The 27,430-nt window shown below is 40.8% G+C and overlaps 1 protein-coding gene across 2 annotated transcripts; it reads right to left on the bottom strand.

The window, feature by feature from the left end:
- Positions 1-738: 738 nt before the first annotated feature.
- Positions 739-26,621, bottom strand: cpne4b (copine IVb). Of its 2 annotated transcripts, none has more exons than XM_006787710.3 (16): positions 26,306-26,621; positions 22,554-22,744; positions 17,735-17,914; positions 13,989-14,060; positions 13,621-13,695; positions 12,972-13,055; positions 12,787-12,876; positions 11,015-11,113; positions 10,639-10,725; positions 8,985-9,044; positions 8,757-8,890; positions 8,458-8,512; positions 8,172-8,223; positions 7,455-7,588; positions 6,805-7,041; positions 739-1,685 (listed from the first exon to the last, which is right to left on the bottom strand). In XM_006787710.3, the coding sequence occupies exons 2-16, from the start codon at positions 22,722-22,724 to the stop codon at positions 1,554-1,556; spliced, it is 1,662 nt and encodes a 553-aa protein (XP_006787773.1). In that variant the 5' UTR covers positions 22,725-22,744; positions 26,306-26,621; the 3' UTR covers positions 739-1,553. The 2 variants fall into 2 exon arrangements, with proteins under 2 accessions (XP_006787773.1, XP_035762476.1); XM_035906583.2 differs by having other exon boundaries at positions 26,311-26,621.
- Between the last annotated feature and the right edge of the window lie 809 nt (positions 26,622-27,430).

Below are 27,430 nucleotides of genomic sequence, written 5' to 3'. Positions count from 1 at the left end.
GCTACTTGTTATAATTCAGGTCAGCTAAAGTACTAGACTAGACATTTTTAAGTGGTTACTTTCAGAAGTCGATACCACAGTTGTTGTTGATAGTCCATGGCTGCAGTCTCCCTGGTTCAGCGGAGCTGAACCGCTGCTGTTTGTCATTCCCGTGCTGTCTTTTCCAGATTTCCTGTCTTACTTCACTGGAAGTCTAACAGACAGGCAAAATGCCAAGGAAAAAAGAAGTTTTTATGTGACTCCTATGCTGTGAAGCTGATATTTCTGGTCTCTTCTGATGGGGCTTATCTATGATAGGGAAACAGATATCAAAAGGTTCATGAGCTGAATACAGATCTGACTACCAGAGCCCGAGGCACGCTTGGAGTGTCCTCTTAGGACAGCCCAACTTTGGCTCGCATTAATTAAACTGTATGGAGATTAGCGAAATAATTTATTCTAGCATTTTGATGTCTGTCTAGGAACGAGTGAAGGAAAGGCAGACATGTCAGTGTAGGTGTCTGTGGGCTGATGGTTTTTAGCAGTGTGTGAAAAGTGTGTGGCATTTGGAGCTATACCAGCTAATTTAATAACACGGCTGGCCATGTGGATTTTATGATAAATCCAGATCTTTGGCAGGAATTATCAGAACTGCTACATAGTATTTGACATTTACACCATATGTTCTTGTTTTTTGTCACTCTAAGGAAGACATCCCGTCATAAAAGATCACACTAAAATGAGAAAACCAAAGGGTCTTTATTATAATCAACATGCAGAATACAGAAGAAAAAAACATTTTCAGCTCACAGATGAGTATCTACCACACAAGCGTTTCTATCCTCCCAAAACTCTTTACAATGTAAGAAGGTTATTAAGAAATTATTACAATTATTCAGTTGTTCATCCCATTTAGCAAAATGTCAAACAAATCTGTAGAAAAGAACCTCAAACACCAAAGACAACCCCAAATCTCACACAAATGACAAGATACTTTATTTCATAACTAGCAAGCAACTACTAGAAAAGGGGAATTAACAGGAGCTGAATAATGCATGCATTTATGCAGTACACAAACAGAAATGCTATCAATCCTATAAATAACATTTGCAATGCTAATTCTAAGCATTTCGGGTTATGCATCTCACATATTAGGTTCTATGCTGACAGATAGTTTGGTCTATGCACTTGCTAGTTATCTAAATAAGGTAAGAGTGTCATTCTTTCCCCCAGTGAGCTAAGGTCTGCATATGCATGCTGTTTCAGAAGACTGTTCTTATTTCTATAAATACCTTTTTTAATGTACAGTAGATAATACAGTAGTTAATTTCCCAGGTGATGCCACTGTGGCCAAACATGCAATAGTCATCAATAGAGTAGTTCAATTTGTATCACCAGAACGAGCTAATTCTCTGAGCTAGTCTACTGTATGTAGTATTGTTTTGTGTATATGTTTGTTTGCGTATGTGTGCTTGTGCTTTTGGACATGTATATGTTTTATACAGTACTTAAATGTAGATATAGGATTCATACATGTATATGTAATTGTATGTATGTGTGCACGCAGTCCATTGTCAGGGGCTGAAGGTTCTTGTGGACTCATAATCTGACATGCACTTGGGTTTAATTCCTTTCGCGTTGTAGTAATCTACCACCTGGTTAGGGACTTCTGCCAAAACACTCTTAGCAAGGGCAGCAGGGGAGGCCTGGAAAAACAAACACAAGAGGAGACAGGTCACTAACACACCAGTAACACCACGCATGCCTGAGTCGAGGATGCTGCTGAGCTTGATGCTGCCAAAGGTTTAGACCAGTGAGACTGATGTGACCAGACAAGCTCATCTGAAAACCTCAAAACATCCCTCCTCACCTTTCTGTTCTGTTACACCCTGGCCTGGTTTATATTTTCTGCATCCATGCTGTAAAACACCTAAGAGGCAAGTGCATCACATCCTGTACAAAAGCACTCAGTAGGCTGCAACAATAACTAACTATTTGCATCAGACCTTGCTAAGTACATCAGTGGAAAACAGTCCAGTTGTTCCAATGTTGTGATTTAATTACTTTTTTTTTAAAATTTGGGTGGGCTGACAAAAGTCTGTGGCAACTTCCTGAGAAGCACTTTAAAAATATGAGTGAAAATACATTTTCAAACAAAGCCAAATTCACTTACTTGACATTATAAATTTAATGTGAGCTGTCAAGATGCCTGCTGTAAAAGTCAAACCATTCCGTGACTGTCATCATCTTATTTTCTCCAAATTCAAAGTGGGGATTAGATGGGATGTTAGACGAAGAGAATTGGTGAGTAGTTCATGACATGTCAGCTATTGACAGCGCTTTTAAATCTCTTTTTTTACTTACTACTCAACATATACACTCTTAATTCCACTTCATTAGGTACATTGTGCTAGTACTGGGTTAAAACCCAATTTTTCCTTCAAAATTGTCTTAATCCTCAATGGCATGGACTCAACAAGGTGCTGAAAACATTCTTCAAACATTTTGGTTTGTATTGACATGAAACAGTTACTGCAGATTTGTGGGTTATCCATCCATGACACAAATATCCTGTTGCACCACATCCCAAAGGTGCTCTCCTGGAGATCAGGCAGGCTCCGGTATTTAAATGGTGCACAGTCGGTATTAAGCATTTAATGTCAAGGAAAATAAGATGCTTTGTAAACTGTGTGGAGCAACTTTCACAGCAACAGCATGACAAACTTTTACACTTTATATTTTAGTCAACTGAATCCACTTTAGAGTTAGTCTACAATAACCATATGATATTTAGTTGACTAAAAGTAGACTAAGACTATAAGAAAAATAGATTCAATTATGACTAAAACTAAATAGTTTAATACTCAAAAGAATATGAATAAAACTAAATCAAAATGAACACCGTTCTTCTGCAGACCTGTTCTGTAACAAGTGCTTATTTAAGTTACGTTCATCTCGGTACAAAGCATTGTGGCCGTTCTGAATATTTTCTCTTTTTCAGACTATTCTCTGTAAACCCCAGAGATCGTTGTGCAAGAAAATCCCAGTAGATGAGCAGTTTCCAAAATACTCAGACCAGCCCATCTGGCACCAACAACCATGCCAGGTTCAAAGTCACCTTTTTTCCCCACATTCTGATGCTCAGTTTGAACTTCAGCAAGCTGTCTTGACCATGTTTACATGCGTAAATGCATGGGGTTGCTGCGATGCGATTGGCTGATTAGATATTCGTGTTAACCAATAACGAATGGCAAGAGTAAATAGCTGACTAAGTCTTTTAAAAATGTGTAAAATATACAATAGTCGTGCATATTACTGAAGAAAGAATGAAAAGAAATCCTTATCCTTTCTTCCAGCACATGTATTAACACACATTGTTACACACGGGCACACACACACATACTGCCACAGCACTCACACTTCAGAATCCTCAAAGTCAGAGAGTCTGTCGTACTCCGTCTCACATAATTCCCCGAGACAATGCATCATCAAAGTGCTCCCACCCCAACCTCCTCACCCTTCCTCCTCCTCCTCTCATTTCCACCCTGCCTCATGCTTTCTCCTCTCTGCTCCTATCTACCTGTTATCCCCCACTCTGCCTGTCACCCAGCAGCTCCGTCCTGCTAATCCCCTCTGAAAAGAAACGACAGAGCAGAAAATCACCTCTCCACCTCTGTCACACACTCCCTCGCTCCCTTTTGTCTTTAGCTCCGGTCTCCTGCTGACCTCCTTCCAACACCAGCACCACCACCCATGGGCTGTCTCACATCCTCCACCCTTCATCACTCTTCCTTCTCCTCTCAGTATGTCTCTGTCTGTCTTCATACGCGTCCGTGCGGCATGTTCCTACTCCTTCCTCCCTTTCTATTACTGCGTAATTGTTTAATTTCCTGACTTGTCATAGATCAAGCTCACCATAACGAACCCAGCCAAACACATCTGGTCAAAGGCAGGCAAAATTAATGCCAAGACAGAGACACACACAAACACGCACATACAAACACACAGAGAGGGCTGATAGCCAATAGTTGATGAGTTCTGACGAGCAAACCGAGCACGTTACGCCCACACAGTCACACTTTCAATCCCCTGAATACTGTAATCATATCCCCCACACACAAGACAGAAATTCAGAGTACAAATAAAATCCCAACACCAAACACTGAAATTGCTGCTCACAGATATATACACAACATTTGTGTTTTTCTGATTGTGTTTTTGTTTTGTTTAGTCTTAAATTACATTTTATTATTGTGCAATTTTGTTACTTGTCATGCTTTCTCAGTTTGCACTTGCCTTTCCATATTATACTACATAAAATATAATGTAATATGAGAATTTTATATCCCCTCGCTTATTTAAACCACATAAAGTGGGAGAGACATCGGATTTTATTGAAAGTTACTGTTGCAATCTGCATGCTATTTGAGATTAATTGCCATTTACCGTATATTTGTTTTTGAGTCTCAAGTCTGTTTTGGTCAGATCGAGTACAGCAATATAACAGAACTATATTTGAATTCATTTTCATTGGAATGAAGTGGAAATGTTTATTAACTATAATTTATTCAGAAGGAGGCACAGCTGCTGAGGTTCTGAAGCTTGTCTTCATGTGGGGATAATTAGTGATATCCCAAACAGTTTTTTTTTATTGCCCCGGTCGTGATTCAAATCTTTTAGTATTAATGTGTCTTGAGACCAATTCAGTTCTTATATCTACTTTAAAAACATGCATATGTGGGTCAGTGACGTGACATGCATATTTCAGTGTCCCACTGCATCATAAATAAAAAAATGAATATTATATATATATATATATATATATATATATATATATATATATATATATATATATATATATATATATATATATATATATATATATATACTCTTAATATTTTTAAATAAAATTTATAGAATTTATAAGAATAAATTAATAAAATGTATTAACTAATAAAATAAAAAGTGACATTTCTTTCTGTTTGATCCTGTGTTCGATGAAATGTGCCAGACTGTGCGAACCCTGGGATTTGAGAACAATAAAACTGGATGGTCGAAACAGTTTTAATTGTCTCAACAGCAAACTTTTGGTAATTACACATGCTGAGTGGCACTGTAGTGTAGAGGTTAACACATTTACCTAACACCCAGAGGAGGTACAAGTCCCTTGGAGGGTTAGGAAGAGAGGAAGGGCATCCAGTGTAAAAATGTGCCACATCAAATATGCGTATATTCAAAAGAAGATATTTATGTATTTGATTATTTCAACAGCTAAAAAGAAAATTCTGCCAGAGTTTAAACAACATTTTTTAAATCGTCTTAAAAGACTTAATTTTGAGTTTTAGATAGCATATTATATATATTAGATTATATATTATTTAAATGCACTGGAAATGTATTGAACCCTAGACTCCCTGGATGGAATCTAGGGGCTGTAGTCTGTCATCGGGTGAGAGGGGTGTACTTCCTGGACAGGTAGCATAGTCTGTTGCGGTGCAGTCAGAGACAAACAACCCACAGCCAGTTTAGAATCACCAATTAGCCTAACCCCAGGCATGTCTTTGAACTGTGGGAGGAAGCCCATGCTGATGTGAGGAGAACATGTCTACAATCCACACAAAGGCCCCAGGATTCCAGCCCAGGACCTTCTTGCTGTGAGGTGAGCGGTAAACCGCTAAACATCGATGTGCCACCACTGAAATGTGTTTAAACTTAAAAGCTTTTATAGAATAAACTGTTACAAGTCATTAATTTAATACTGCATGTGACATGACTGACCCGTATACCTTCCAATGTAAAAAACAAAAACAAATTAAAAAACCATCAGTGCTTTAAATAGGCCATCGTCAAAGCAACCGTTTTGACTTGAAATAGTAGGGATACACAGGTGTTACTAATCACATTAAGGCTCTGTGCCCAAATACAACAAAACTACCATTAATCTCATTAGTGCTTCCCTGCTGTTTCTTTTTCTAAATGTCTGCTGTAAAACAGCATTAATATAATAAAGATCTTTTAGGCACGAGGCATGAAATTGAATGGGATTTGTGGATAACTGAATGTTGGAGTAGTACAGCTGGATATCCAGCTGAGTGATAGTTATAGCCTTTTTAGAAGTGATCAAAACATCTTCCCTCCATGTCAGTAACCTCCTTAAATTTCCAGTGCTTTAATGTTGCTAAGAAAGCTTTAGTGTGCTAAATCAGGGCCGTCAAACTCCAGTCCTCGAGGGTCGTTGTCCTCAAACTTTTACATGTGTCCCTGCTGCAACACACCTGAATAAAATTAGTAGTTCATTAGCAAGACTGTAGGACTGCATGCTGATGTGGCAATTCAGCAATTTGATTCATGTTACATCAGCTCATGTGTGAATGAACATGGTGCAATAAAAATCCTTTTCCATCGGATTTACCCATTTTTATTTATTCATTTATTTATTTTCCATTTTTCCCACCCATTTTCCAGTTATTTCTTTTTTTTTAAATTTATATTGAACAAGAAGCTTCTTATTAAAAGTATGTAATGGGCCCTTTTGCTATATTAGTGAACTGACAGCACGATTATGACAGAAAGTGCTGCCTACAGTCATTTTCCAAACAGTTACATTTATACATGTATTTGAATTTACTTGACTAGGGTTGACTGCATGCCACCTCAGTGTGGAGTCAAGTTGCCAATGACCTACTAATTTTATTCAGGAGTGCTGCAGCAGGGACACATGTAAAAGTTTCAGGACAACGGTCCTCGAGCACTGGAGTTTGACACCTGTGTATTAAATTAACCAGTCAGAGCTTTTTGACCAAAACCCTCTCAACCACCACCTACATGCTTGAAGTCCTTGAAAGGGACAAACTGGACGATGTCGCGGAGGACAGGCTCGCCCTTGGGCGAACGCAGAATCCCGTCGTCGCCGTCCAGGATCTGCATGTCTGTGAAGTCTGCGTTGCCCACACCAACAATGATGACAGACATGGGCAGGTGAGAGGCGTGCACGATGGCCTCTCGCGTGTCGGCCATGTCAGTGATGACGCCGTCCGTCAGGATCAGCAGGATGAAGTATTCCTGGTGGGACATAGGTAAAGGGGGTGGGGGGAAGGAAGGGTATTTGTGGGTGGAAGGGGGAGAAATGAAGAATACATGTTCAATTAAATTTGTGTTTTAAAAATGGCTTCTTGTCAGGGGCTAATTTGAATAAAACTCATTTTAATCCACCAGAGAGAAGCAGTAGGCATTAAGTCAGAGACGAATTTCTGCTCTAAAATTTATGACCAGAATTAAATTAATATCAATCGCTCCAAGTTCTTTTCAATTCATCTTTTTTCTTTTTTGATTCATCCTTTAAGTTCTTTTTGTCTTTTTATTAATATTTGTCTTTTGCTTCTCTCCATCTGTGCCAGTGCAAACATCAACAGACACAATATCAAGACCAAATGAGTTTGTTTTTTTCTCTCCATCTTTCTCTTTCTCTCTCTCACCATGGCTTCTTTGGTGTGCATTTCCTCTGAGGCAGAGGAGGCCACTTTCTGAATGATTGGAGCGATGTTGGTGGGCCCGTACAGCTGGATCTTAGGGAGGCAATTTTGATAGGCCTCCACCACACCTTGGATCCCTGCAACACACACACACACACACGTGGGTTGTTTTTGCTGCCATTTTTCTGTTTATTGCCTGACCCTGGAGAGCCAAAAGTTCTCATACTTGCAAAAGTATCTGCTAAAATGAATCAGAGTCTGTGTATGTGACCGCACTGTGAGGTGACCGAGCATTTTGTGCAAAATATTCCCGTATTATTCTCACACACACACGCCGTCACGGCGGGAACGTCAGCTATGTGGAGAGAGGAGCACAGAAGCCCATTTCACACATACAGATTAGTGTTGTTTTTCTCTGTGTCCGCGAGCCTGAAATACTTCCAGCAGCATAGTGACAAACCTCCCAGCTGCGTGTGCGTCCGTGCGTGTTCGAACGCGTGTGTATGTCTGTGCATATTTGTGAGGAGCAAAAACAGGGGGAAAAAAATCAGGGAAAAATATAAAGGGTGGAATATGGGACCGACAGCAAGGGAGATATGAGAGGCATGCAGGGGATTGCTTTGGTTGTGCATGCGAATGTTTGCGCGAGCCTGAAGCGAAGTAGTGTGTGTATGTCTCTGTGTCCGTGTTTGCGGGAGGGGAAGGGTGTGGGTAGCTCACCTGCACATTCAGGATTGTCCTCATCAAAGTTCACAGCAAAATCGTGTGAAACCTTCAGGCAGGGCAGAAAAAACAGGGCCTTTTTACTGCCACAACAAACCACTCACACTCAGCATGATGCATTCAGTCCAATTTACAGGTTGACAGATGTATTCTCCTTTCATGTTGATCAAAAGCAAGCTGAGCCTCCAAAAAGATCTCAAATCTAAATATAAATTCTCCAGACCCACCCCACCCACTCTGCCCTTTGCTTTTGCACACATGTGCATGCTCCCAAATGTCCTACCTTGAAGTCAGGGGGTATCAGAGCTCCAAATCCAAATGCAGGGAACATCTTATCACTGGAGAAAAAGAGACAGACATATTTCATTGGGAAAAAGAAATAAATAAGGAAAAAAGAGAAGGGTAAAAAATAATGGACAAAAGCTTTGTGAGGCTCATAAAGCAAAGGAAGAGGTTTTTTTTCATGCTGACTTTTGTGGAAGGATTTGATTCTCAGAGGGAAAATCCAGAGTGTGTCTGTGTTTGGATGCGTGCCCTTGTGTCAGCATTAGGTGGAACGATGATTGATGGAGTGGATTCTACCTGTCATAGTCTTGGCATATCTCTCCTACAGCCACCAGCGCTTTGAGGTACTCATTGGGCTGGTAGGGGTGGATGTAGTGGAGGGAGCAGCTGTTTCTAGGATCTCCATTGGATGCTGTAAAATCTATCGCCACCTGAGATGGAAACATGTACGCTCACACAGCATGGACGGACACAAACAGGCACATTGATGTAAACATTAAAGAGATTACATTTGAGGGAACTTACTGTGAACTGAATCTGGCAGCCTCCCATGATGTAATCCAGGAAGGAATACATTTTAATAATCTGTCAGGAAAAAAAGAACCCATAATATTATTGATTTACTAGTTTACTAATACTATTTATTTACTTTTCTAGGAATTTCTCCATCGGATTTACCCATTTTTATTTATTCATTTATTTATTTTCCATTTTTCCCACCCATTTTCCAGTTATTTCTTTAGTTTTTTTATTTATATTGAACAAGAAGCTTCTTATTAAAAGTATGTAATGGGCCCTTTTCCTATATTAGTGAGCTGACAGCCCGATTATGACAGAAAGTGCTGCCTACAGTCAGGTGATCACTACAGAAATTATTGGACATAATGCGGTCAGTGCTGATAAATGGGAAAATAATAAAAAAAAATAAACAAATACATTTTATATACAAATATAGCAATTTTGATGACATTTGTCTGTATAGTTACAGTACTGTGCAAAACCTGTCATTTCTATATATTTTGTTTCAAGTAGCCAGACGCTAAAATTCTTGTCTTTAAAAAGTATGAATAAAATCCAGCAAAGACCTGACCCAGGACCCAAGAAATGCATCTGGCCCTGTAGTTGATCCATCTAATGTTCACTTAGACCTCATCAGAAATGGTCTAAGTGGAAGGATCACAGCCAATAAGCCAAACTTAAGGAAGCGAAATAGGGTGAAAAGGCTGAGGTATGCCAAATTACAAAAGAAGTAGATTGAAAATCAGTGGCAACAGGTTCAAGTGATGAATTCAGATTGGAAGGTTTTAGTTCAAGTAATCAGGCCAGGTGAGAGGTACAACAGTGAGTGTTTACAACCCTCTGTAAACCATGGAGGAGGCTCTTTCATGGCTTAGCACCACATTCAGCCAGTGGCATTGAGAATCAAAATCCAAGGAATTATGAACACAGAAGAGTGCCATCAAAATATTTGATTGGTAACAGTTTTATTTTTCAGCATGTCAATGATCCAAAACACACTGCTAATGCAGTAAAGGATACAAGGGTAGAAACACACAATAAAGCACCATCAGTTATGAACTGGCCTCCAGTGCCCAGAGCTCAACATTACTGAAGCAGTGTGGGATCATCTTGACAGAGAACGGAATAAAAGGCAGTCAACATCCAAAGAAGAGCTTTGAAATGCCCTTCAAGAAGAAGAAGAAGAGCTATTCCTGAAGACTACTTAAAGAAATGACAAGAAAGCTTGTCTAAGAGAGTTCAGGCTGTGTTAAAGGAAAAAAAGATGGTCAAATATTAAATAGCACAAACTCTGTTTTTGCTTCATATGTGCATTTCCACGTATATTTGCAAATTTCAATAAATTGCTGCTCACTTTTTCCGTTTTCCGAGCAAAATAAAATGTATTTATCGTCAGAAACACAATGATAATAAGGTTTGTGCATTTATCGTTCTTTTCTCTGTTTAATATACTTGTAAAAAATTGTGTATTTAGGTCTATGAATATTAATGGGACAAAAGTAGCAATTAGAAGGCACGCCTTTTTTTTCACTGTTATCTCATGCTTTAAAAGTCAAACAATTAATTCCCCAAACAGTCAGTTGAGATTTAAATTAACAACGAAAATAACCATTTGTTGCACAAAAAAGAAGGAACGCAGACAGAAAAAGCTTTACCTCACCTTACAGTGGTTGAGAATGACAACGCCAGAGTTTCTGTAATTCTTCTTCTTCATCTGATATTTAGGGTTGATGCATTCCCATTGGATCTAAGCGCACAGATACACACAAGTTATGCAGATGGTATCAAGGGAGCACAGAAGGAATTTGCTTGACTCGTTATGTATTTGCTACGTAATGATGCAAAGCTATTAAAAAGGAGCTCTGCTTTTATTTAAATGAGGATTATTTAGGATATGTGAATAAAAGCACTGACAGAGATGCAAATGGGCTCACAGTGCATAAATGAATTTATGGCCCTGAGTCAGTGAGTAAACATTACTTGTTTTATTCCTCTCGTGTGAGCATGTGCAGGAGCTCGAGCATGCATTTTCTCACCTGTTTGCCCTCCTGCTCTACCCTCATCTCCTTAAACGTGGTATGAAACTCCCCGATGAAGTCATGTTTTCCATTGGAGTCCCAGTCCCAAACTGTGCACTGGAAGAGACACACACACGTTCACTCGTTTAGAGCACAGCTGCAACACCGTTACCTAAACGGACACACACAGGCACTTGCAGGCATGCAGGGAAATGCCATGCTGAATGATTGATAAGGCGGTGTTGGTGGGGGGGCAACGGAGCGGTGAAATATTAATCTGAGGATGCTGAGAGGTACGCGGCTTAAGCGACAGCTTTACGCTTGTGTGTGTGTTTTTCGACATAATAGTTTGACGCTCTTGGGAGCTAGTAAACAAGACAAATTGCCTCAATCAAGTGAGGGTCAGCGGGGCAAGGCTAAGCACATCATAAAGACTCAGTCCTTTCATTTCAAAGGATGGCACAAGGCTCTCATATGTAGGCTGTCCTGCAAAGTCGCTACAATCAATGATATTCAAAAAGGTTTGTCAATAGAGACACATGTTAACACGGACTGAAAAAACTCGGGTCTTTTGTGAAGCTCTAATGCCTGTGAGTCCTTCAGCGGTGCAGTTTTGCATTGTAACCTCCTTGCATGAGGTCACCCCAGCAACTAGCAATCAGAAGCAATCCAGCAATGCTTGATTAAAAACAATGACTCACTGTAATCCCCTAATTTCCTGTCTCCCACTTAAGCTGTTCACAGCCCGCACCTAAAGCGTGCGTGCATGTTTGTGTGTGATCGTTTGCGGACCGCATGCATGTTTGTGTTTGTGAAAGTGATTTGTGCGCGCGCGAGGTAGCGAGCGCTCGCTTTTGCAGCCTTGCTTCCACTTCAAACCGCTGAGAGCTGTGCTAGAGAGTAATGAAAAAATTAAGAAGCTCTGTTCCATTCACTGAATACTAACTGTTTGACTAAGAGAGAGAGAGACCAGCGAAAGGACAGAAAGAAAAGTAAAGAGGTGGAGAAATGGGCTCCTTGCCGATTTCAAGTACAAAGGAAGAGACGGCGAGACACTGCAGAGGAGGGTTATGCATTTATGCATTGGTCAGTTAAGAGTCTGGTGAAAAGAAAGCACTTGTCTGAATAGAAATCTCTGCCCTGCCATATCTCACTAAAGCTCTGACTGTTCGAAACAGGTAGCCCTGGAAACCATAGCCGACGGCGTGCGTGCGTGCGCGTGCGAGCCCTTTCTCCCGCTGTCAAGAGCCACGCAGAGTTAAGATACCTCTGAATATTTAATGAACAATCTCATGTTTATTCATGCCAAAGAATAAATGTTCGCTGCGAACGTGGCGGCCACTGCTTCCAAAAAGGCGAAGAGATCTCCTCTGACAAGTAAAGGCGAGAGTTTAAGAGCTCCTTAACGCCCATCTGACTTTTTAAATAGCACAATGATATCATAAAAACGCCTGACCTGAACTCAACTCCTGGAACTGAAAAGAGAAAGGGACAAAGGCTTTTTGTACGTGCCGCTGTCCTTTGCATTAATGTCATGTTTTGTATGTAGGTGAAAAAGGGTAAAACTACTTTATTTATTGTCATTTTAAGTTTTTGTCCACATTTATTGAATGAACGGCATTTCTTTTTTTATGTTTTAAATAAATAAAATGGAGGCTGGTGATGATGCTGTGCAAGCACTCGGTGCTGCTTGGCTTCGGCCCTCTTAATGAGCCTTGCATTTCACTGGAGGAGCTTAAATAGTTGCATTGCCACTATGATTGTTGCAGAAAAAATATTCCCAGACTCACCTTAAGCTCCCTGTCGTGGTCTCCACTGCAGAGTGTGTTTAAGGAAACTTTGAAGGATTTCCAAACTGGGCTCAGGTTGTTCATGACCGTCTGTGCACAATAAATACAAAGACAATTCACGTTTGTTGTTTATTTCCAAACTAAAACAGCCGCCTACATCTCCACGGATGTGCGAGCGCAGTTACCTCGGTTCTGTGCACAAGCGACTCAGTGCCGTCATCATTTATTCTAAAAATCTCCAGAAAAGGGTCTGACTTGCTGAAGAAATCCTTCAGAGAGAAAACACGCATGTGAGGCATTCCCTCAGAACTCCCTTTGATCACCATAAATCATTCGAACACTAACAGAATCATTATTTCGCCCCCTTTAAACTCCTTTTCTTCTTTGTTTCTTCCACCTATCCCTTTCCTGTCCTCTCCAATTTATCCACCACTCCCATGCTTTCTTCCATCTTTTCCCCAGGGCACTACTTGTTTGGATTAGTCATCCATGTCTGTGTATGTGTGTGTGTGTGCGCACATGTGCCGGCTGGAAAATTAATACAGTTATCGGTGTGTGTGGTTGGGGTGGTGAGATAAAAGAGGGTTATTGGGAAAGGGGGTGCCCACCTATCTCAGCAGGCCTCCTTTAATACCAGCTTGTACTAGTGTGTATTGTGCGAGTTTCTTCATAATCAAGTCCCACAGCTCTGCCCACATACTTCTCCAAGCACACGCACACACAAACACACCAACCAGGCAGCATGCACACACAGACCCACATCTTCAGTATTAATTACCCTCATATCTTAAGGAAAACTTCAACATTTCTGAGTATTTTTGAAAGTGCACAAACCTTATCGTCCAGCTTACGTGCACTGAATGACAGTTCAACGTAATCGTCATTTCCAGACAATTCCTCAGCTGTCACCTATACAGCAGGGCAGAGAGTGAGGGTGGAGAGGGAAGGTTGGGAAGCGAAAGGAGACAGAGAGAGAGAGAGATCGACACGGAGATGTAAGAAGGAGGTGAGAGAAAATGAGATGGAAATGAGCTACAGCACAGATTGAACAGGCAACATCATCAAATTAATTATCTTCAGGGTGTCTGAGTGCACAGAGGTGGTGTGTGTGTGTGTGTGTCTATGTGTGTGTGTGTGATTTCTGCATGTGTAGGAGTGTTTAACGTGGTTCGGTTGACTTTGAAACCCGTGCCATACCGTACCGTGATAGAAGACTTTCCAGCAGTGTTTCCCTGTTTGAGAAGAGCTTTAGTCAGTTTCCTCTGTGAAACAATCTGAAACAAAAAGAAAGAAAGAAATCACCTCAGATGTTCCAGCCTCCGCTTAGAGTTTGGATTTGTCTGGAGAATGCAAGTCAAATATTCACTCTACTCTACACTGACTTTAGTCTCTAAAAACTCCTGAAAAATCTGACTTTTTATCTGGCTGGCATTTATATTCTGCCTTTCCACTCGCTTTACACTATAACCCACATTTTCCAATTTTCACACACACCCATACAGTTTGATTTATTACACATACGCACTCAGACGCCAGTGAATGTACCAGGGGCAATTTGGGACGCATCCACATGGAGACTAGAAAAGCTGGGGATCAAGCCAGCAAGCTTCTGATTATTGGATGACTTTCTCTACCGCCTGAACCACAGCTGCCCCATTTGGCACTAATATTATTAAACTGTCAATATATTGTACATTAACTATTTTTTTTGTTCTTAGGCTTGCCAAGTTTGTGCCACCATGTTTCTCCCCTTAAACCATAGTTATCAACTTAATCTGGCTATTTCTTATAAATTTAGCCCTAAAAAATAACCTCACTGCTCAGGATCTCAGAGCATTTAAGAACAGGAGCAAAGTGACATCGAGCAAACCTCCAGGGTGTGGGGAGGATTCACAACAGAACCAACATCTGGTGCAATAAATTAATATGTTTAAAAAATTAAACGAAGTAACAAGATGAAAAGATGAAACTATGGTAATATGAATAGTATTCATGATTAAAATATTACAAGGTGGCAAAAGACATACTGTCGACCTGGGGTGACTGACTTTGCCAGCCAGTTCTGGAGCCTCCTGGGTGGTGCTCTGTCACCGCTTCACTGCAAGTAGCAGTGATTGCTGCTTGCACTCTCCCCGACCAATTTATCCTTATTGTTATTTGCTGTGGTGAAGATGGCAATGATGGTGGTCGTAATACCAGCAGAAAATCTTATAGTAGTGTTATTTTGTCAAGGACTTTCAAAGGTACCACAATTTCTCCCTTTTTCTCCCTTTTTCTACTTCAGCTGCACTTCATAGTCTCTTTTCATAGACGTGCTACACAGGCAGCCAAGTGCATGCACACTCACGATGATGTGTCAAACACACCAACCGACTAACACACAGCCCCTTCCTGCTACAGCTAAGGCATTTGTACACGTACATGTACGCGCATTAGAAAACATCTACATCCCCAACTTAGAATTTCCTTTGTATCAAGAAAGCTTATTGTGTGTTCCCAATGCAAGTAGACCATGTAGTCTGTCTGTGTTGCTGACAAAGAAGGTTCACATAGATCCTGGCAGATCCTATCTCCATGTCAGGGATAACAGATGATTATAAGTAATCACTGACGTGACCGATCTGGTGCCGGGATGAAGCTGTTAATAAACTCAGAGGAAAGACTGCTTCGCAGCTGGAAACAACAAACAAAACTTCAGCTCGTGTTTTTGTCAAACCCCAGAACCCCAGACTTCCTCTGAATTGTTGATAAAAAGTAAATTATATTTTAGGCACGCAGGTGATTACTGCACCTAAAATAATAGGCGCTGCACTTACATCAAATACCCTGATGTACGACTACACACAGGCACTGTTGTAGATATTAATGGAGGTGCAGTGTGTATAGACGTATAGACATATAGACTGGTATGAAATATAATGCATTAAAACAGGTGGACAACGTACTGCAATCACACTGTCACTGCATGCTAATGCCACAACTAAAGAAACCATCCACGCCTGTGTGACACCTACACTGCATTTATGTGCAATGCCGGTGTGTCCATTGTGAGTCTATTGAAAATTATTGGCATGCACTCGGACGTTTGGTCTGATCCTTAGACACCATTACCTGGCACTACTGAGGCATTTAGTAATTAGATTCTCATTCATTGTCATTATTTATTCATTGCTTCCGTTTCCCTACAATGTGCTATCAGGGTTTCTTTTTTTGTTTTTTGCTTTTTTGTTCTGCCAATAAAGCAGAAAAAACAACAACAACATTGATTGTAACAGAATTAAGTCTTACAGCAGGTATAAGTGCTTACATGCAACATGTTAATATCTGTTACAATATTACTGATGCAATGCATCTGCAACAAGCGTTTCCTCTAGCAACTATTCAGGGCTTCAGGGCTTCTATCGTACACAGAAAAAGGAAAATGATCACACTATTGCTACAAATGATATGATGTAAGATAAACATAACCTCTATTTTTTTCAAATACAGTTATTAACAGAGTTATAATATGATTATATAAACAATAGCTTCCAAACAACCTCTCCAAGAAGCTTTCACAGTCTTAAGTCAGTGTTATACATCCACCAGCTCTGTGCTGTCTCTGATGAGTAGTAAAAAGTAAACACTTCCTTTAACTGCAGACCTGACATTAAAGATAAGGGAAACACTGGGCTGTGCGTCCTATTTCCTTTCATTCAATATTACATTAGATAGCAATTCCCTCAAATGCACTTATTCAAATTGTTAATGAGTAGTAGTGCAATAACAATTTTATTTTAAATGTTCTTGGATATTGAGTGAAAAATGCAAATAAACCAAATCTTTAAATATTGATTAAAACTTCTTCATTAAAGAGGCACAAATCCATTAAGTGAATAACAAGGCTATACAGTTTAGCACAAGCACATATAAAGGCTTTGAAAACAGTTCAGGCACCCTCAGGGCTTTTTATCAGAAGCACTCGTGGACGGAGAAAGCATGTTAATGCAGACAGTGCATCAGGCTGAAAGCTGACATCCTTCCACAACTGAAGCTGTTTTTTAGTCATTGAAACCTAACACTGTAGGTCTCCCTCGTGCCATCAAAACAGCTGCCACTCTTTGTGGCATGAATACAGGACCTGTAAGAATGGCCTGCGGCATCTGGCGCCAAAATGTAGGCAGCGTATCTTTAGCACCATGCAGGTTGTGTGCTGAGTTTGACCTCCATATGTATGCCATGGTTGCCCAATTGGATTGGGATCTGGGGAGTTTTGGATGCCAGGTCAATGTCTAAGGCTCTTTGTTTTGTTCCTTTAACCGTTTCTAAGCAGGTTTTGTGGTGCGTTTGGGGCAATTATCCTCTGGGGGGAAGAAGTGCTGCCGACACTGTGGGCGTCCTTGATCTAAAATAATAATCTTATTAAGTTACACTCACATAAATGCCAAGGCCTGAGATTTCCTGTGAAAAAAATAGCCTTATTACGATATCATCAGTATTATTTACTTCACCTGCCGTGGTTTTAACGAAGTAGCTGACTGAGCATACTCAAGTAGACGATTCTTATCCCAACAGCATGCTGCTCTGAGGAAGATTTGTATGCTTTTTTACTGCACCTACTGTTTGCGATGCACAAGATAAATCCAGTTCAGAGGTTACAAGCGCATTTCTGTCATGCTTTCGCCTCCAGAAACACTCACATCACACACATTTCTGATTGTTTCTGAACTCCTCTCACATTCACTGACCTACCTTAATTTTCAGTTAATTTAAGCTTGACTTATAGGAGCTATGTGTTATTTTTTTTTAACTTCCATGGGGGTGAGAGTAGGAATAACAGTTTGTAAAGTATTGTGACTGTTTCACTTATGTTTGCACTCATCATCTCACACCGATTTCCCAAATGACCTGCTTGCTTCGTGCATGCTCTTCCTTTAGAGTGCACAATCCAATCAAGAGACTCACTGACCTGTCCTAGGGTACACTCCATGGCTCCCAAGAAGTCAGCATCACGGAGGCCATTGTTGCCGGAGCTGATGTCGTGAAGTTCAAAGCGGAGCCTCTGGACCTCCTCAAAGTAATAATCCACCAAGAAAATCTTGGAGAAAACCGGGCTGCTGCTGCTGCGGATGACCTCTGTGCGGTCCACCTGCAAACAGACACAAACAGCTTCACAACGCTACGTTTAAAGTATCTGTGGCACCTAAAAGAACAAAGCTTAAGGTAGAGAAAGCAACTCTGACTTCTACTTCTGGTGGTTCCAAATTTCTTTAAAACAGAAAACTTGGTAATTCAGTTGGTTTCAGAAACATCATCATGGACTGCAATGATTCCTGTAAAAATCACTGCAGCCCACCAGAGTGGTTATTGTAAAAATCACACAGATGCTTGGCAAATGTTTGCCACAGCAAGAACCCAGAGGGCTGCATAAATTAAAAAAGAGCTGGTAAAGAGAAACGGCAAGACAAAATAGAAAAATACTTCCCCTGTTAAAAAAAATAGAATTAATGATCATTTTATTAGGTTATCATTATCTGTACAAGTATTTTTATCAAACAATAAATAGCAACTCTGTAACCACTATTTACTGATTTTTATATTTGTTGTACCCCTTTTTACAGATTCAGTTATATAAGTACTTATTTATTCAAACTGCAGAATCTGAATTGATCTGAATTGAACTCTTCGTAACCTTTAGCAATATCACTGAGATCTTTTATGTGCGTTGGTGAAAAAAGAAATCCAATATCAAGACGTACGGCAAAACCTGATTATTCTTCTTCACGTGGACACTGGATTCAAGTTTTCACGAAATTTTATTAAAGAACATCATTTATGGTTCTTCTGAAAAAGCAGTTTCATAACACTGTGCTTTTTACTACAGGCAGTCTGACTTCAAATGGATTTTTTATGCTCTTTCCAAAGTGAACTAAAGTATGAAAATTGTACATCAGAAACACTGCCGCTGAGCATTGATTGCGAACCTCAACAGACTTCAGAATTGCGGCAATAACCACAAATAGCCATTACCACATTGTTTACACTTATCAACTTGAGAACTGCGGCTATTGATTTTTCGTGATGACTAAAAATCACCCGAGCTGTTTGATTACACAGAGATTTGACTGCAGCTGTAACATTGATCTCACATTTTCATCCCTCTGACTGCTCAAAGGATTAGGAAGCAAAAAGAAAAGTATGTTGCGACGTTGTCAACAAAACCTATCTAACACTAGCAGCAATGACTGGCTCCCTTTTATGGCTGATAACCCTCTGGCACACGAACGCACGCAAACACAGACAAAAGTGAAGAGCGCACCAGCAGGCTCGACAGACACACAAATGCTGGCCTTATCCTGATGCTTTTCTCAATAGGCTGGCAACTCATTAAAGCATCGAGAGACATGAATACATGAACACACACTAACCAAGCGGCCCAAACACGCTCTCTCGCAACAATTATCCAATTAAGACACTCTGGATCTGATGGGCAATGATACCACCGGGCAATTCCCACACTTCTGCAAAAGGGGCTTACTGTAATGCATACACTCACTCATGAAGACACAGACGCGCAGACATGACACAAAAAAACACAGCACTGTGTCGTACAAAAGCTTTTTGTGGCGTCTCCAAAGGAGGAATAATGCTGCACTACTTTCAGAGCTCTCGATCTTGAGCCCCTGTGGAAATGGAAAGTGGTGCATGTGTGTGTGTGTGTGTGTGTGCGTGAGTGTGTGGGAGTGCAGCTTCCGTGTTGCTGACAGTTTGTGCAAACAAGTTACACGTGTGGATTTACATACGTAAACGTACATCTGCTGAGTGGGACAGTGTAGCACTAAATGTGGAAGGATCTGCACGGATGTGTGGGTGTGCGTAGCTACATATTTAAAAGGAACACTGTTCACTCCATATACTGTATGTCTGTCCATCCCAAAGGCAGAGGAAAGAAAACTAAAAATAACCAAAGATCCTCTGTTTTTGCAACATCGCCCTGATTCCTCATTCTCAACGCTGATTCCGCCGCTTGTGAGTCTTCAGCATGTCTTTGGCTTCAGTAGAAATGCTTTGTGTGCGAGTATGAGATGGCATTTGAAAGGCTTGAAAAGCATCTGAGTCGTGAGGGGGAAAAGAAAAAACACTTTAAAGCATAAAGTTAAACAATCCTTTTTTTTTTCTTACTGTAAAAGAGACGAGCAAAACTGCCCATAACTTCAGGAACAGGTAGTCCTTCGGGATGGCACATACATGTATGACAGGTTTCCTGCATTTCCCGACACAATCTCAAGAGAGTGGAGGTGATAACAGGAGACAGACCACTGCTGAAAAGGGCTGTCCAGCAGCACAGTGCTGGGCTGAGAGCACAGTTCCCACAAAAAAGTAGTCTGTTTCTGACAGTTTGGTCTGAAACATCCATGAGTACCTGACTGGAGGTCATTTTGTAGGGCTCTGACAGTGCTCCTCATGGTCCTCCGTGCACAAAGGTTAGATTTATGCCCTTGTACAGCCCTGGCCAGCTCTCCTCATGTAACAGCCTGTCTCCTCCTCACTCTTGAGACTGTGCTGAGGGATGAACTTAAATGTGCCATCCTAGAGGAGATGGACTTAAAACTAGCTAAAAATCAGTCAGGAAGAATAACAAGGGAGCAATAGTCTGTGGCTCCCTCCTGCTACATTTGGGGATGGTCTTCTTGTTGTGTCTCCAACAGGTACAAACCTGTTGTCACTTTCATTTGCACTGAAGCATGTGAAATGGTTTTAATGCTTTAATGGTTTATGCTTCCCAGAATTGTCTTGTATTGTAAAAGTCATTACATGCAGAATTGTTTATTTAATTGGCAAGACTTGCTGAGACTTAAAGACAGTTTACATGTTTTAATCAGTGCAGCTTTCTGTAAATGTTCATTTTTTCCGTTACTGTCATCATAGTTTATCTCATTTTTGTACACTTCACTCCAATCATATGTGTATAGGGCCAAATCACAACAACAGTTGCCTCAAGGTGCTTTTATATTGTAAGATAAAGACCCTACATTAATACAACATATGTTTCCTCTCACATTACATGTATTTTACAATGAATGTAAAACCTGTGCTCTTGTCATCTGCATTCATTTTGTCAACAAGAAGTCAGTTATTCTCGGAAAAATAAAAGTTTCTATCAGTGGCCCTTCAACGTCAAGATATGTGAAAATATTTTAAAAAATCGGGCAGTTAGGAAATGTGAAGGTGAGAAAAAGACACCTCTTAAGGCCACCGTCATCCTGACAAAATATCAAAACTTCTCACCGCCTTGCTGTCCACATTGTCAAAAGAACTTTTTTATTTTGGTAGCGATGACTCATTCACTGACACAAAAGCCTCATTTTGACACATGAATTAAAGGCTGTGGGTGAGTTACGGTGTCATGGTCCTCCAGTCCTCCTCTGCGTCTCCACTGTTTCTCCCCTTTGTTCTCTCTCTCTGTCTCCGTGCTTGCTCCTCTGTGTGTGAGTGTGTTTACCTGCCTTACAGGGACGGGATCCTTCTGGATCATCTAGCAATCAGCTGTTTGCTATTTAAGCTGTGGCCTGACAATCAGTCTTCGCCTGAGCGTTATAATGGCAGCAGCTTCCATGTGGCCTTGCTGTAAGTCTCTGTTTCACTTTACTTGCCAAAGCTTTCTAATGTGTCTCTTCTTAGGATGGCCTTGGATTCACGGAAACCTTCTTCCATTTGATTTTTTACGTATTGGACTTTTGAACTAAGCACTTCAAACAGACTTTGTATGTAACATTAGCTGCACCAAAACTGGAAATAAACTCAATGAACTTTCATTCCTGAGTCCTACGTTTGAGTCTGGCCAGACAAACCATGACATACGGCCTTTTAAAGGTTAATTACGTTGCTCTATGTATGAGCTGTTTTGGGAAATGCTGCAAAAAGTGTGCTTTAAGATCATGCTTTCAATTCCTAGATGACAGAAATATTTGGATAGATAAATAAACTCTTTAGCCCAGCCGACAATAGTCATGCTTTCTGGTGACCTCTGTGATGATTAACATCCATAATTTATAAGAACCAAACATAACTCTCAGTTTAGTAGGAGGAAGGTTAGCCACACAATCACAGCTCTGCACGATAGCTCGGGTTCTTGATTACACGCAATCATTTAGTCAAACATGAATTCAATTACGTGCTTGAGTAATTTCAAGTGCTGTCTGCTGAGAAATTCATAAGGAATTGTTTGCCACAGAACCTGAAAAGATGATGAATGCACTTGAGCCCCACAGTCACACACATCAGGTCATGGGCAAATTGCGGAGAGTGTGACATGGCTTTTACTGAAAATGAAAAATGTGTCAAGTGTATATTAGAAGCAAAAGAAAATTATACAGAGACCAAAGTTAAAGTATTTTTGAAAGTGTTCAAAGCCCAAATATAGAGGTCACAATGTTATATTACTAGGTGAATAACATTGGGCTGTTCAATCCTCTCTGTGGACCCCCACGACAAGAGTAAAAGGAAAATAATCCACCAAAGCAATAGTTGAAATAGCGATCTAATTTATAACAGAACAACAATGAGATATGAAACTGCGCCCACGTACAGACTCGTACAGACTCTCGGACACCTGCAGCTCTTACCAGAGTGTCTAACCCTGGGTAGAATCAGCATCACGAGAGAGGACACTTCAGAATAATAAACACTCCACAGATGGCTCCGCCTGACCATTAAACCTCTATTTTCTGGCTATCAAACATTTACACGCCGCACCTCTCACCCCTCCTCCCATCCAATTACTGTACCTCAAACCACTGGCCGTGTGACTGCATCTTCAACACCACACACGGGTCGGGTTTGGAAAGGGCGTCACGATCCGAGATCCCCCGGCAGGCCACTCTCAGCTCCACTTTGGTCAGGCACGGAGAGCTGATGAAGCCCAGTGTGGCCTCTGCAGACTCATAGATGTTACTCATGCTGAACGCGCAATCACACACTGAAATGAAAGAGAAAGAGAAGAAAAGATGGGGTTGATTTGGACTTTGTAACTAGATAGATAGATAGATAGATAGATAGATAGATAGATAGATAGATAGATAGATAGATAGATAGATAGATAGATAGATAGATAGATAGATAGATAGATAGATATGATAGGGGAAAAATCACATGCACTGCAGAGCATTATCACTGTTGTTTTGCCTTGACATGAGCAGGTGCAGTGGCCCTGACTAAGCAAACAGCTCTCAAACTGTTCAAGGTCAGGGACTAAACCTCTGAATTACAGGCAAGGTCCACAAAAATACACAAATGCACATATATTGTGTAGCATTAATACACATTTGCACGGAAGTCCATTTACAAATGTTAATGCAAACGTTATGTATGTATGTATGTATGTATGTATGTATGCATAATGTTGAGGAACACAAGGAAGCACATGCATGCAAACAAACCGGTGTGCACGCTCACAGGAATACAGTGAGCTATGCTGAGTAACCAGAATATATTGCCGGGTTTCTCCTCAGGTTTCCGCCGCGTGTATAATGTTCACATCCCTAAATAGAACATTGTCAAGTATCTAATTACTGTGACACAGAGATTTTTTTTTTTTACTTTTTTGCCATAGTCATGTGAAACGAACCATTCATAATGAATCACGTCTTATAGTTACACGCTGCAAGAATGTGACACATCATTACGCCAAAAAAAGAAAGAAAAAAATGCCCAAATATATCTGCCACCTTCCATTTAGTCAAGGTGAGTTATTCTATTCCAACACCAGCAATGATCTGAATAATATTTAACATGTTCAAAGGGATAACTCTACGCATCAATCAACCACCCACATAAGTGTTTTGTTTAAAGTTACTCTCAGGACTGTGTGGGTTCTGCAGACTCGATTTGCCACTCCTTATTAGTGTGTTGAACCTGTTTGAGGAATTACACCTTTAAAGTTCTTAAAGTAAAAGCTTGTAAAGTCAAAATCAGTAAGGCTTGATTTGGCATGTCACATGTATCCACACTAGCATTTATGTGTGCTGTTTGATATGCACTTTCTTACTTTCTACATAAGATAATGTGGAAAAAGATGATCGGGATAAGTGCTTTGACTCCACTGGTTGAAATGCCAACACTGTCTCTGGCACAAGAAGCAGAATAAACAGCTGTACTCAGTAGTTTAGTAAATAAATAACTAAATAAATGACAACCCTCTCATCTTTCAAATACACCTAACCTGCAGTACTGTATGTATACTGGGATATCGTGGGGTTTACTCCCCTGCATTTCTTCACCCATTTCCACCATTTCCGAGTCTTTAAAGGAGTACTTCAACATATTGGGAACTAATTGCCTTCCTGTCAATAGTCTGATGAGAGGATCAATACCACTCTTTTAAGCTACAACCAGGGCAGGTCAACCTTAGCTTAGCAATGAAGCAATGAAGCTCCCATTATATCATCTTTATTAAGCCCACGCATTATATAGGGATATACAGTAGGAAAAGAAAAGTGTTTTTGAAACTCTTGAATCATTCTTGATATACATATATACGTATATATACAGAATAGCAAGCATATTGAAAATGCAAAGCAGCAATATAAGCTCTTTATTCAAAGGTTACAGCAGCTGATGTTGGTTGTAAAGCTAACACTTATTTATAATAAGCTTTAGATTTATGACTGTTATATTGGAAACACTGCATCACATGCATAATTAATCTCATGAAAATGTATGGATCCAGCTTCGCAGCCTGTAATGTGCATAAAGCTTTAGGGCGAACCCTTGGGCAGCCTCGGTCCACTTAGTCCAAACTAAAGGACAACCACAGGTCTGATACGGTAGATGATACAAACTGCATATTAATGGAGTGGTCTAGTGTCGTCCTTGGGGAGTGAAGCTGTTGGAATTGGGTCTGACTCTGACCTGAATGTCTCTCTCTCTTTCCTTCGTTTCTTCCATAATTCATGTTCCATGTGTGTGATGCTGATTATTTTTAGCTGAGTGCAGCGAATGGGCTGTATACAGACAAATGGACGGAGGAGGGAGCCAAAGGGCAGGTGTGTGACTTACAACAGACCCGTGAGTGAGTGGCATGTAGTCAGCTGTACGTATTTGTGTATGTATAACTGGCTGATAATGTGTGTGTGTGTGTGTGTGTGTGTGTGTGTGTGTGTGTGTGTGGGAGGGGGAAAGAGCAGATATCTCTCTGTTCCAGTTGACAGCAGATGACACTGATAGTGAAGTGTGGATGTGGACGACTTCTCCAGCAAGATCCACTGTATGAGGGCGGCGTGCAGAATCTGCCTCACTTGTCACATGCGTTGCACATATCCAGAGGTGACAGCAAATTTTCATATCACACCTTAAGATTTTTCAGTATGGCTTGGATGATTTTCCAACCTTTTTTTTACAGCGATATTAAGGTAACACAGAGTGATACAAATGTTTTTGTCAAGGTTTATGTGTTACCGAGCCCACTTTGAATACAGTAATCATTTTTCATGTTTGTTCAAATAAAGAATTTGAAACTTGTTTCAAATATTTAACAGAAAGCACATGAGCAAAAATGACCTAACTTATAGCAGCCTTGAACTCCGAGCTCTTTTTCTGCATATACAGTAACATCGTTAGAGCTTGCGCCTTGATGACTCTTGACTCTGTGCATGTAGCTGCTCACCACAAATGCACATGTGTACAGTGACTGTGACTGATGTGGCATCAATGATTCAGTCACATAAAGGTCCCTGACACTCAAGTGCTGTAATTGCTCCGTTACGTATTGATTATCAAGCAAAGGGAGTAACAGCCACTGCACAAGCAACACAACCTAAAGAGGCATGTGGCATGTTAGGCAACCAATTAAAGACCATCGGCCATTGGAGGTGAAGGGGATATTTCCAACTAAAAGCTGGCTGGGACTGGGAAAAGCTATAGTCTAGTGAAGATTTCTGGTGCTGCAAACTTGCAGTGTTATTAGAGCCGGCAGAGAATGAGGACTAGGGAGAGTGAGGGAGACAGAGGTTGTGAGAAGGGGGAGGATTAGAGGGATGGAGTGAGGGAAATAACTATGGTGAGGCAGGCAAGTGAGGAAGAATGAAGCAGAGGGGAGAGAGGAAAATTGAGAGGGACAGGGGAATGAGATGGATCTTTTCCTCTCACAGAGGTTATCTTCTCATATAGCACACCAGGAGAATACAATTAAAGCAGAGGCTTATAAGTGAAGCCTGCACCGTGGTTTCCACTATTTCAAAGAGAGAATACCCCAACTCCCTTTTTAAGAATAACAATTTTGTTAAAAAAAAAAAAAAAAAAAGGATTTGTAGGTTTATTAGTTTCTCCCTGGGTTGTTTCATTCTTCAGAACAAATTCATGCACCCACAAAGTCCCGCAAGCTGTTCATTTTCTCCTCTTTCTATAACATCAACACATGCATCGTATATGTCACTTGCAGGACAATACAGAAAATTATTCGGGGGCGGATATTTGTAATAACACACTACCCGTGAGTGAGACATTAACCACCCGGGTGCTCCGGCAGAGAGAGAACACTCACCTCACCTGAAGAAAAGATCCGTGCGGAGCAGGAGAACTTCACCGCCGTTTACTTGACAATCACGAATACCTCACAGCCTCCGGACCCATCTCACTGTCTTTGTCTATAATGTTCTCCTCCTCACACCACCTCCTTCTCTATCCCCCTACACTGCAGAGCTCGACCGGCTGGTCGCTGACAGTCAACGCTGATTCCCAGTTCCCACAGTTCGAGCTCGGTAAGGAGGCGCTCCGTCCGCCTAGCTTTACTCTATGTGAAAGATTGGGAGGAGGAGGACGGTGCGCCACTTAACAGGAGTTTGTAATCCGTTGGCTCCATCGGGGGCCACTGAGAGAGCGCCGTGCCCGGGGATCTGCGGCTTTCCATCGCAGTGTGTCAGCGCCATCTTGCGGTGGCTGTGATGAACTGCAGCACTCGTGAACTGCATGCGCGGTTCTCAGCTCTGATGCGCCTCGCTGGTTTTGTTGTGGCGGTGACCACACGCCCGAGACAGCTTGGCAGTCGAAGGTTCACTCCGAGCCCAGCAGAGAGCCGTTCAATCTGCGTGAGCCCTATTTGGCTGCTAATAATCACATTTTATATTCAGGCCACTATTGCTTCTCCCTGCTGGGAATTGCACGCAGAAATCCTCACGATTACTTTAGCTTTTAAATGTTATTTTATTTACGAAATTACAAATGCATAAAGATTTAACTCTTTGCAGCGGTTTCAGGTGGAAATTCACTTATATAATGTGGTATAACACACCTTTTCTTCGAGCCGATTTGTTTGTTATATGTAAATTAAATGCCTTAATAAAAGTGTGAAATTAAATTTAAAAAGAAATTTTTAAATAATAAGCTCTAAGTCGTTTTAACTTAGTTTAGTTTAGCTCATTTTTGTGCTGTACAGCTTTTAAAGGCCTGAACTGTTGATTTGAAGCCCATCCAATTCCTACACGGAATTATCGCTTTATCTCCTTATAGGCTTAGGCCTGATGCCCCAATATTCACAAATCAAGGCACTGATTCTGGATGCAGCACATTTAAGAGGATATTTTGTCTAAAAGACGGATTTTTTTTTTTTTTTAGCTTCTTTTGGAAACGCTATTATTTATTTGGAACAAAATGACGAGAAAAAGAAACC

The sequence above is a fragment of the Neolamprologus brichardi genome, chromosome 22, assembly GCF_056152115.1.
Source record: "Neolamprologus brichardi isolate AB-2024 chromosome 22, ASM5615211v1, whole genome shotgun sequence".
Lineage (NCBI taxonomy): Eukaryota > Metazoa > Chordata > Actinopteri > Cichliformes > Cichlidae > Neolamprologus > Neolamprologus brichardi.
This window is presented reverse-complemented; position numbering and strand designations above follow the sequence as displayed.

What these genes read in the sequence shown, in the direction of transcription:
- cpne4b (XM_006787710.3), bottom strand. Translation starts at nt 22,724, where the DNA reads ATGAGTAACATCTATGAGTCTGCAGAGGCCACACTGGGCTTCATCAGC. An exon ending in TAGAGCAGGAGGGCAAACAG is followed by an intron (nt 10,726 to 11,014) that starts GTGAGAAAATGC and finishes CTGTGCGCTTAG; the next exon opens with ATCCAATGGGAATGCATCAA. An exon ending in GCTGCCAGATTCAGTTCACA is followed by an intron (nt 8,891 to 8,984) that starts GTAAGTTCCCTC and finishes TTTCCATCTCAG; the next exon opens with GTGGCGATAGATTTTACAGC.